Below are 12,398 nucleotides of genomic sequence, written 5' to 3' on the forward strand. Positions count from 1 at the left end.
GCGGGCTGCACCAGCACCTCCCTCTGAGCAGGACTCCTCTGAGAGCTAGCAAACTCTTGAAGTTTGCTAAAATCAGAGGTCCATTGCCAAAGACAGACAGTGGAGCCTGGGCTGAAACCCTTCACTCCTTGAGGCTCAACCCTCGCCCGTTGAGAAATGCCAAGACATTAGACGTGAATATTTCACTGAACTTGAGGGGAATTTTTAACAGGTATACCATTTATATATATATGTATTCATGTTTGTGTGTATGCACGTGCGAATCAGTTTAAGTAGTCTGTAGATGTACGATTTAATTTCAAAGTGAGTGTTATACTGCTGCATTATCCTTATTCCTATAAACCACTGACCAAGTCTGAGAGTAAGACTGGACGCAGCCGCACCTAGACTCCTCCCTGAAAAGCAGTTTAGAAAGCAAGGGGGTCTATTCTGAACCTCGTGACTCAACGGGAGGGTCCCCCTTATCCCCTGCACCCACGATCCTTCTGTGAATCATTCCAACTCAGTGTAACGTAATTTTCCTTTATGCACTTCCATGTAGTAATAGAGTGAACCTTGCCATCTTCAAATCTGTAACTGAGTCATTGTTTTGATCAATTTTTGTCTAATCACTTTGTTAATCACTGATGACTGAGTGCTATTAAAATACTACAATCAAATCCTGTGAAGTAATTTCTAAACTGCTACTAAATCAAACTGTGTAAAGTCACTCATTCACAATAAATTAACATAATCAGCATGATTCACAAACCTGTATTCATGACAGCAGACCAATCCAAAGATAACGTTAAAGGAAGACCTGAAAGTCTATATGGAGTCTGAGTGACAAACACAAGAACAGGACAGATGAAGAATGGAAGTACTGCGAGTCTTAAAATCAATTCCAGTCACTGTCTTTACAGGAATGGATTCAGAAAAAGTTTGTGAAAATACTTTGAAATACAATAAGGTACCTGAATTAGAGGAAATTCAACAAATTTAGAGGCCTTATTAGTTCTGAAAAAAACCGGAAGCAAAAACTTAGAGGCACACAGAAAAAGGACAACAGAAGGAAGATAAACCAAACTTTCTCATTCACTCCTACCAAACACCTGCAATTCAGTGATATTAAACAGTGGGGCATTTAATAAAAGGAAATATTCCCGCTTTTCACACAACACTAGTGTATCTTGAACCTTGCTGCTCAACACCCAGAGTTCAATAGATCTGCAGGAGTCAAAAGGCATTCCAAACAGTGGATACCACATTTACATAAAAGGTTAAAAATCAAAGACCAATTCAAAACAAGAAAAATAGGAAGAAACATCCTCTGCAGCCTGACTATGCCAAATTCATCCAGTACAAGGTTTTTTGCACTGCAGTAGATTACAAACCACTGATGGGGCCACTGTCAGACAGGAACTGCCAATGTCTTCCCATTATTCTGTACTCCTGAAATTTCTATTTATTTCAAATACATCAATATTTTGTTCATCATTTCAAGGAAAAATAGTTATTTTCTGGTGTTTTAGTTCCCTTTTTTATCTCAACTTGCACACTACTATCAATGAAATGGGTGTGATGAGCATCATGCTTTTATCATAAGTGATCAAATAAATAAGACCTTACTTCAGCAAAGTGCACACCTCTCACACACTAAGTTCACAAACTGCACCAAACAATCAAGGCCTGCTTTGGTATTGAAAAGCCCATGTAAGTCATCTCCTAACAAGAAAGTTTAAACAGAATTGGAAGACACTGTGCATCACTATATCAGGAAGATACAGTGTGTAAAATCTGAGTCTCTGTGGAAAAACTTGAATCTCTGCGTAAACTTAAAATTACCTTGTCTGTATTTTACAATTATATATATGCCATATATTATCCATTTAACATTGATTGACTACCTCTGTTAAGCAGAATTAACTGTCCTACTGATCCAACTACATAGCCGCAATTATCAGTCATTAATTTTAGGCCTAATGACTGGCAGAGATCCAAACTGCTTCACTCAAGTATAACATACTGTAATAATTAAAAGAACTGATTTTGTATTAAAACCAAAACTATTCAAATACACCAAAGAAATTTTATCTACAATTATTACTTTTTTAAGAACATTTTGTTTCACAATAACAGCTAATCACACAGTCATAACACTTTTTGTATTTGAAATCCACATTAAGTTTTTCCATCAACATGAATAAGCAATGTCAATGCAGAGAATTAAGAGCAAAGACCATGCACCAGGTTTTCAGAGCTTACTTTTATTACAAAATACACAGTTATTTCACTCTACAGAAAAAAATTAATTACATTCAAAATTTGCACTACTTATGAAGTTATGCAAAATACCAATTAAAAGTGAATCATCATTTTTAGAATGCATAAGTGAAAAATTGTCCAATTTATTGACATTTATTGGCACTGTAAGAAGTCCGGTACATATATGGACTCTAAAGTATTCTACTGAAACAGAGGTCTGCTGCTCTATGGCTCTAGGGCTGAGGCCTAGCTTTATTTTTATCTGAAAGATACACATTTCTGACATAACATTCAATTGCTTGGTGATCTTCTTGCAATAAGCTAAGCAAGGCATTCTCAGATATACTACTGTATTAACAGCAGTATTTTAGAGTGCTCAGAGATGTTTATACAGTTGTTTATCATTACGTTTATGGTAAACGTCTAAATTTATGCTGCACATTTCATCATTTCACACAACTTACAACCATTTTCAAAATCTCTCTGCATAGCCAAAGTGTACTGACTAGTATTTAGCATTACCTTACTCTAAGCTTTAAGGCCTGTAAGCAATAAAGCACAGATGTATGGCACTGAAGAAAATGAAAGAGGGGGGAGAGTCCCATTAAAAGTACACACCCCTCCGTGCCCAGTTCTCAAAACACTCACGTAGATGCTAAAATTAATTTCCATACAATTCATTCCTGCTAAAATCAGCCACATCCTATCTGTATGTGCAAGAAAAGGGCCTTGACTATAACCATTTACTGTAGTAACAATGCAGAACAGAATGCTAGCAAAATCCTGTAAAATACCATTAGTCTTCTTAATAATAAAAGAAACAGTTTTTTATTAAACGTATATTTCAGGACACATTTAAGTTAATCCTAAGCGTCCAATGTAATACTTTTTTACGACAGATTCTCTTGCAACAAGATGTAATGCAGGATTTACGTAAGCGAGCACTATGCCCAAATAGAACTCTTTAAATAATAAGTTCTCTAAAGAACACTATTTACATACAAAATGCATGATGTTCTATTTTGCTCAGTAACACAGCTACTAACCCGAAAGCTTGTTTTCTTCAGGAAGAAGACCAAGATGACAAACCTGGACAACAGCTTTACAGTCCAGTCGAGTCTAACGCAGCCTGATGGCGTCCACGAGACAGCAGCAACCGCCAGCCAACACCAAAAAAAAACCCCATTTTCTTGGGCATCCAGCCCACCCACGCGCAAGTGTTGCCGCCTCTCCGGGGAAGAGAGGCCTCCCTCGCTCAGGGCCCGTCTCCGGAGGCCGAGCCCCGCCGCTGCCGGGCGAAGGCGGCCGGGCGGGCGCGGACCCTCCGCAGGCCGCGCAGACCTCCGCCCGCCGCCGCCGCCGCCGGGGAGGCGGGCTCCGCCCGCGCCGCCGCGCAGTGCCGCCGCCGGCCCGCAGGGGGCAGCACCGCGCGGCCCGCCGGCCCGCAGCCCGCGCTCGCCGCTGCGACCCCCGCCCCCCCGCGCGGGCGGGCAGGCAGGGCGGCGGCGGCGAGCAGCTGACCGCCGCGGCGCTCGGGCGCCTGGCGCAGGCCGGGGGCGGGGGAGCCTCACCTGGCTCGGAGGAGGCCGAGGAGAACAACGGGCTGCCTCCCTCAGGGGCAGACCCCGCCACCCTCCCCTTGTCTCCAGGCGCACAAGAAAGGCAGCGCCGATCCTCATCCTTCCCGACCCGCAGTCTCCCGCCCTCCCGCTCCGCCCTGAGGTACTTACCCCAGCGAGGGCAAGGGCGAGCACCCCGCTGCAGCTGCAGCCGCCGCCTCCTCAGCACGGCCCACCGCGGCGACGGAACTGACCTCAGCGGCCGCTGCGGCGCCGCGCCCCGCCATTGGCCAGCGCCGCCCCGCCGCTCCCGCCGGCGGCGCCGTGTAGAGCTCTACTGAGGCGCCCCGGCGGCGGCGCAGGCGCGCTGCGCACCCCGGCCTGGCCCGGCCCGGCCGGGAGCCCCGCGGCGAAGGCCCCGGCGCCGAGGTGGTACCTCGGGGAGCTGCGGGGAGCGCAGCCCGCACCCGCGTGGGGACCTGTCACCCGTGTGGGACCCAGCACCGAGGGGGGAACGCAGTACGAGCCATGGGGGAAGAGGCCGGGCTGGCGTTGAAACACCTGCAAGATGACAGGCGAGGGTATATAAGAAGGTGTACCATCGGGTTGCCGCCAGCTGGCTGTCCCTCAAGGATTCTGACAGGACAACAGGCTGAAGGAAGAACCGTTGTTCCCAGCAATCTCTCTACACTCCCCCTGATACCACGGTGTTTTATTAGTGTATGGCGTGGGTATAGATTTCACGGGGATTGCTCAGTTAAGTAGCACAGTGACGTAGTAGATGCATATTTTCAGATGCTTCCTATAAAATCCAAATTTCTCTTTAAATAAACTGATCTTAGCCAAATTTGAAGGGAGAAAAAAGGATTTTAACTGCCAGCATCTTGCCCTCTTGTATTGGGTTTGCACGGCAAGGTTTTGGGAGCAGGGGGGCTACAGGGGTGGCTTCTGTGAGAACCTGCTAGTGATACAAAAATTCGTGGATACTATTCTTCAAAGTCTGAACCTCTCCACAGGAGGAAACGGAGTATTCAGAAAGTTCCCGAAATAAAACTCAATAGCAACAAAGATACTATTAAGCAGGCATCCTTTATTGCAGCGCTGGGCAGCACTGGGGATCGTTCCACCATGAGTGCTCCAATGATTTGGGAAACTTCCAAAGATTATATACTATAAAGTCGTACATATTCACAGGATTTCCGAGAATTCATACACATAAACATGAGATTTCCTGGAACTCATTAACATATGCTAATGTCCAATCCACAGGCATGGTCGTCCTCTTTGGTGGTCTTCAGGGGTCCTCCGGTGGTCTCCGATAGTCCTCCTTATTTGTCCACTGGTTGAACTTTGGGCCTCCTTTGTCCATATATGGTCACTGAATTAGCTCATCAGTCCTTTGGCCTTGGAATGTTATGAAACCAGTTCCTTGAGTGCTCATCTTGGCATAGGTGTCCTGAGTCTATGTTATCAGTGCTTTAGTAAGCCTAAGGAGCTTAAGATCTGTTTTAATTGTGTCAGAGAAGGAGTCACATTCTTTGAAGTATCTGTCCTATTTATCTACTCTGCTTCAGCAAATAACTAAAACTGTCTGAGTCAGGTATTGTCAGAGGTTTAGCCCTTTCATTCCCCCCTTTTCTTTAAACTTTGTAAATTCCTTTACAAAGTTTCTAAATTTTCATATTTCATTACCTTAGGCAAAGGCCAAACTCTTATGGCCAGTTTGTTTAGCTTATACCACAAAAGGCAATTGATGACTGTTAGTATGATAACAAACACTAACAATATCAAAAGCGGGTGAACTAAAATATTCAAAGTTTTCTCTGCAGAGGGTGAGTATCCTGAAAAGATATCCCACCAGTGATAGGCGGTATCAGATTCAATTTGACTAGACAGTCCAACAAGTTTGTCTCTAGTTATTGCCGTTTTAATGACAGATTCTGCTAGTGTCTTGTTTCTTTTTCTTAAATGTTCTCGAAGTTCCTGAGATTGGTTTAAAATATCATTTAGTTTTCTCAGAGGTAAACTTGCATGACTTAATTTTAGGCTCTCATAATGCCAAAACATTGCTACTTGTTCTTCTGTATATGCAAAAAATGAATACGTTTGACCATGCCAAGTTAAATGGGTTATATTCTTAAGGCATCCTATGAATGGGGTGGTCACGTTGTATTCTTCAATACTGATCGTTTGTTAGTCACTAAGCACACATATCTAGCATTAACTTCTACAAACATTTCAAACACATTAGGAGACAGGATCATCCATTTACAATTGTTAGCAGAATGTTCTAACAAACAGGGTTCATATAATTGAGATTGTTGTCCACACAAGATGCCATGAAAGGTGGTTTCACAAAGATCCAAATCATATGTTTTATTATCATTCCCAATATATTTCCCTCAGAATTCCAGTAACCAATATTCTAGGCTTTCTTGACTCGAGAAGAGTGTTGGCAGAATTAAGAATTTACACATTATTTCAGGGTTGGTTACATTATAGTATATCAGTTTTCCTGCATACCATCTATCATAGCACTGCACAAATTGCGAATAGGCTTTTACCCAGTGTCTGGGGTGGACCCATTGTCCAAATAATTTTCTCCACATAAACTCATTATTACTCATCAAGTAGGACTGTACCTTATTCTTTTGTTCCAATTGCCACATAACTTGTAGGGTACAACCGGTCTAATCCATAAATTTTGTCAAATTTTTAAGTGATTGTATCTGGGCAATTATACTTTTATTAAAGAGATTCAAGGACTCTTTATCATATTTTAAAGTTTGCATCTGAGGATTAAAGGTGGTTGGCATCCATTCAGCCTGAATCTTGATTGCTTGAGTTACATCAAATCCTGCTGCTCCAACTTTGTTCTTTGAAGTTTCAAGATCTGCTGAGTTTAGGAGTCCTATTCCGGTTCCTGTGCCTCCAAGTAAAGTGTCATACCAAGCTCGTTTTGCTCTACAGGGAGGTGTAGCTGGAAAGGATATATTAAAGAACAACATATGTTTTTGCCTTATCGTTGCTACCTTCTTACAAGTGGATGGTAACCTAATTATTTGGTCCTGATTCACAATGGGTCGTGGATTCAACAATGTTAAGGAGGCTACCACTCCAGCAGTTCTATTAACACTTCTATTTGTACACATTAGTGTATCCCAGTCATCTGTTTTCCAAGTCTGTGTCCCATTTATGAGGGTGTTATTTTGAAGAAAACACTTCTTCATTTGCAATGGAGGCCCTATGCCTTTGATTGCACAACATTTTAAGGTGACATTCGTTATCACAGTGATATTCGTCAAATTTGAACATAATACAAAGGTCATTCTGTGCCATCCTGTCAATTTGCCACTCCTAGTATAGGGTTTCCATAGAGAGCAGTTTTCAGCAAAATGAACTAATGTCTCAGTGTTGTTTCCCCAAATGCACCGAAGACCATCAACAGATTCACCTTTTTTCTCTAGGGGCCAGCTGGGAGTAAATGCACTTACCAATCCCAGACAAAAGCATAACAATATTAATGTTAGTTTCAGACCAGCCTTATAGATGTGGGTCCCGTGGGTTCGGACTTCCATAGTCCATCAGGCACTTTTTTAATTCTCGAATAGTGGATCCAAGCAACGTGCCTCTCAAGCTTGAATGCAGTGTAGGTCGTGAGCAGAACTTGAAAAGGGCTGCTCCACTTCTCTTCAAGAGGATCACCTGAAATGTTTTTAACATAAACCCAATCTCCAGGTTTGAACAAATGTACCGGGGAATCTAAACCCCATGTTCGGGTAGATATCACTAATCCATTTACTTCTTGTAATTGTTTCCCCGATGCAATCATATATAGTTGTAGATTAATTTCTCCTACCTGAGTGGGATCTTGCCCTTGATAACTAGTTTGAAATGGTCTCCCAAATAGAATTTCAAATGGATTCAATTTTTCCTTAGTTCTTGGTTTGACTCGGAGCCTTAGTAATGCAACAGGGAGGGCTTGGTCCCATCTTAAATTGGTTTCCTGACAAATTTTACTCAATTGTGTCTTTATTAAATGATTCATCTTTTCTACTTGCCCACTTGCTTGCGGGTGATAAGCTGTATGTAATTTCCAGTTAATTTCTAAAAGTCTACTAACTTGTTGCACTACTTGTGACACAAAGTGTGGTCGCCTGTCAGAGGAGATCACTTCTGGCACTCCAAATCTAGGAATAATTTCTTTCAATAGAATTTTTGTTACTTCTCGGGCTTCATTTGTTCTGCAAGGGAAAGCTTCAGGCCATCCGGAAAAGGTATCAGTTAATACTAATAGATACCTATACCCCCCTTTTCTAGAGAGCTCTGAAAAATCTATTTGCCAGTTTTGACCTGGAACATTCCCTTTATCAGTACTTCCAAATTTTACACGATTCTCTACCTTCGGATTATTCTTTAAGCATATTTCACATCTATCAACCATAGTTTTTACAGTTTGAAACAGATTTCTGGCTACTATTTGCTTGGTGAGGGAATTATACAAAGCTTCAGTTCCCCAATGAGTTTTGTCATGTTCTGTTTTTACCAATTTCCATAATATTCTAAAGGGAACTATTATTCTGTTATCTTTCAACATTGCCCACCCTGATGGGCAAATTTCAGCCTTTAAATCAGTAATTAACTTCTGATCCTTTTCATCATGTTCAACTACCTCAGGTAGTGGCAAAGATTTTTCAGGAATTAGACTTAATATCTCACCTTGTTCCGCAGCTTGCCTTGCCTTATGATCAGCCAATTTATTTCCCACTTCCCTGTCAGTGTTACCTCTCTGATGTCCTTTGCAGTGCATAATCGCTGCAGCTGACAGAAGTTGTACAGCATCTAAAAGTCGCAAAATTATATCAGCATGTTTTATGACTTTTCCTTGAGCGGTTAAAAGTCCTCGCTCCTTCCAAATTTCCCCATGGGCATGAACTACACCAAAGGCATATTTTGAATCTGTCCAGATATTCACTTGCAATCCTTCAGCAAGCTCTAATGCTCTTACTAGAGCAACTGTTTTAGCTTGTTGTTCAGATGTGCCCTTAGGGAGTGACTTCGCTTCCACCACTTGGTCTGTGGTGGTCACAGCATATCCTGCCATTCGAACTCCATTCTTTACAAAACTGCTCCCATCGGTATACCAGGTGTGGTCAGCTTCTTCTAGTGGCTCCTCCTTCAAGTCAGGCCTACTCGCATACACAGTCTCAATGGTTTCTATGCAATCATGCACGACAGCCTCCATTTCCTGTTTATTGGTAAAAAAGGAAGCAGGGTTGATAATAGTAGATGTGACAATTTCTACATCATCCTGTTCCATCAGAACTGCTTGATATTTCAAGAATCTTGATGGAGAGAGCCAGTGTCCCCCTTTTTGTTCTAAAACGGAGGTTACAGTGTGGGAAGTGTGCACAATCATCTTCTGCCCCAACGTGAATTTTCGGGCTTCCTGGATGATCAAGACAATGGCAGCCACTGCCCGAAGGCATCCTGGCCATCCTTTGCTTACTTCATCCAATTGTTTGGAGAAGTACGCTACAGCTCGTTTATAAGGACCCACTCTCTGGGCCAAAATTCCCAAAGCCACTCCTTGCCTTTCATACGAGAACAGCCAGAAGGGCTTCATTACGTCGGGCAGGCCCAAAGCTGGAGCCTTCATTAATTCCAATTTCAGTTCTTTGAATGCCCTCTTGGCTTCATCAGTCCGTATTAATCGTATCTGGCTATTTTTCAGCAGTTCATATAGAAGTTTAACCAAAAGTCCATAGTTATGTATCCATAATCTGCACCAACCTGTCATTCCCAGAAATGTTCGAAGTTCTTTTACTGTAGTCGGTTCTGGAGTCCTGCAAATGGCTTCTTTTCGGTCATTCCCGAGCTGTCTCTGTCCCTTAGAAATCATGAATCCCAGGTATATTACTTCCTTCTTCAAGATCTGGGCTTTCTGTAATGAGACTCAATAACCCCTTAGTCCAAGAAAATTTAACAAACTCACAGTCCATTCTTTACATTCTTCATCCTTTTCGGTGGCTATCAAAATATCATCCACATACTGTAAAAGGATACCTTTTCCTGGAGGTCTTTCCCAGGTCTCTAATTCTTTACCTAATTGATTTCCAAAGATCGTAGAGCTATTTTTAAATCCTTGAGGTAACACTGTCCAGGTTAGTTGGGTTTTTCGTCCTGAATCAGGGTTTTCCCATTCAAAGGCAAATAAATGGCAGCTTTCAGGGGCCAAGGTGAGGCAAAAGAATGCATCTTCCAGATCTAGTACTGTGAACCATTCATAGGTTTCTTTTAAATTAGTTAATAAAGTGTATGGGTTTGCCACTACTGGGTGTAAATCTTCAACTATCTTATTTATTGCCCGCAGGTCTTGTACCAATAGATAGGTTTTGCCATCAGGCTTTTTGATAGGCAAAATAGGAGTGTTATACTCTGAAGAGCATTCAATCAATAATCCAACTCTTATAAATTCTTCTATAATGCTTTTCACTCCTTGCCTGTCTTCTAATTTCAAGGGATATTGTTTTACCTTAATAGGTCGTGCTCCCTCTTTGAGTTTAACAACAATCAATTCTGCATTTTTAGCCTTTCCCGGTATTCCCGAGGCCCATACTCCTGGGTATACCTGGTCTTTTATTTCTTGTATAATTTCTTCTTCTTTAGCTCGGGGTTCAGTGAGAGCTAGATTTAGAATTTCTATGTGTTTTTCTTCTGGTATTTTAAAAACAATTTCTCCATTGTTAAATTTTATTTCGGCATTTAATTGTTCTAATAAGTCTCTTCCCAAAAGTGGTCTAGGAGCTTCAGGCAGGTAGAGAAATTTGTGAATCCCTACACTCTTCCCAATTCTGAATTTTAAGGGTTTCAAAAAGAAAGCCTTCTTGACCTGTCTGGTTGCTCCCACAATATTAACATTTTGCCTACTTACAGGCAATAAATTTTGATTTAATACTGAAAATGTGGCACCTGTATCTACTAGAGATTCTACAGGTTTTTCCTCTTTCCCTAGCTGTACTCTTACCAAGGGCTCTGCTAGGGAAGATTCCGCTGGTCCCCGTCAATTTTCTTCCATGTTGGCAACTTTCACCAATTTGCCCAATCTTGGGCAATCCTTTTTCCAATGCCCCATTTGTTTACAATAAGCACACTGGTTTCTCAAGAGGGGCTGATTTCCTTTGGGTAGGGCACTTACACCACTTCTCATGGCTCCTCTCCCTCCCTTAGTGTTGTTTCCTGAGGAGTTCCAAGAGGGTGGTGTCTGACCCCCTGTGGTGTGCAAGGCAGCCACTGTAGCATTAGCAATTGTTTTGCCCATTATTCTCTCTTTCTGTCTATCTCTGTTCCGATACACTTGCCAAACAGTCTCCAGCAATTTCTGTAAATCTCTCGCATCTGTTCCTTGCACCTTCTGTAACTTTCTCCTGATATCATCCGCCGACTGTCCCAAAACCAGGAATATCAACTGACCCTTTCCCTCCTGGGTGGTAGGGTCTAAAGGAGTATATTTCTGCATTGCTTCTTCTAACCGATTCAAGAAGTCAGTGGGTGATTCCTTTTTATTTTGTTTTATCTCGTACAATTTAGACCGATTTACTGATTTTGGGACAGCGTTTTTTATTCCATATGCAATCAATTCCCTGTACCTCACTAATAAATCCCTGGCTCCTGCTTGGTTAGGGTCCCAGCCAGGATTGGTAACTGGAACATGATTATCCACCGTTCCTGGCAGAGTTCCAGCCAGAACCAGTGTCTGTACCTGGGCTCTGGCTGCTCTCACAATCATCTGCTTCTCCGATTTACTAAACGCCGCATCCAACATTGCATCCACATCCTCCTAATCAGGGTCCTGAGTTTTCACAATCAATTCAAATCCTTTAGCAACCTTTTCGGGATCATCCCGATAATTCTTTGCAGTAATTCGCCAGCAGTCCAAGTCTGCTAATGTAAAAGGCACTTTAATTCTAACAGGTCCTCCCACACCCACTGCCTGCCTTAGTGGAGCCCGTATAATAGGTCCCACTTTACTCTGAGTTCTGGCAGTGATGGGACAAGATCTGATATTAGTTTCTTCCCTGACTCCTGCCTCCGATTCTTCACCCCCGACAGCACCAGCATCTCCCTCCCAATCACCTTCTCTTTCTGGCGGAGGCAAATAATCCTCCAGCCTTTCATTCTGCGAGCCAACTTTTAAACATCTCTGTCCAATGCTACACGCCGAGCAACACCCTTTAATTCTCTCCGCTGCTTATTTTTCTCTCCTTCTATCGACGGAACCATAGGGTCCTGAGGCGCTAGATTAATTCCACATTCTTTCTGCCATTCAGGGTGATTTCGCAAAGTGAAAAACATATCTGCATAAACCACTTCATCCCATTTTCTCTCTCGTTGTAGAAATAACATAAGTTGCAACAAAGTATTATAGTTTAAAGTTCCGTTAAAAGGCCATTTTTCGCTATCGTCTAACTTATATAAAGGCCACCACTGATTACAATATTTTATCAAGGTTTTACGATCCACATTCCCTGCAGATGGCCCCCCAATGTCTTTCCAGTGAGCTAAAATGCAGCCCAAAGGGCTCTTTTTCAGAAC

At 42.5% G+C, this 12,398-nt stretch overlaps 1 protein-coding gene across 1 annotated transcript; it reads right to left on the minus strand.

Moving 5' to 3' along the window:
* Nucleotides 1-4,058: 4,058 nt before the first annotated feature.
* On the minus strand, nt 4,059-11,628 carry LOC142593486 (uncharacterized). Its single transcript, XM_075709869.1, is given in 5 exon segments — nt 4,059-4,364; nt 5,496-5,884; nt 6,547-6,783; nt 8,523-10,657; nt 10,958-11,628. Coding segments are annotated over 5 exon segments (3,738 nt in total).
* Nucleotides 11,629-12,398: the final 770 nt, after the last annotated feature.

The sequence above is a fragment of the Pelecanus crispus genome, chromosome 4 (assembly GCF_030463565.1).
Source record: "Pelecanus crispus isolate bPelCri1 chromosome 4, bPelCri1.pri, whole genome shotgun sequence".
NCBI classification, from domain to species: Eukaryota; Metazoa; Chordata; class Aves; order Pelecaniformes; family Pelecanidae; genus Pelecanus; species Pelecanus crispus.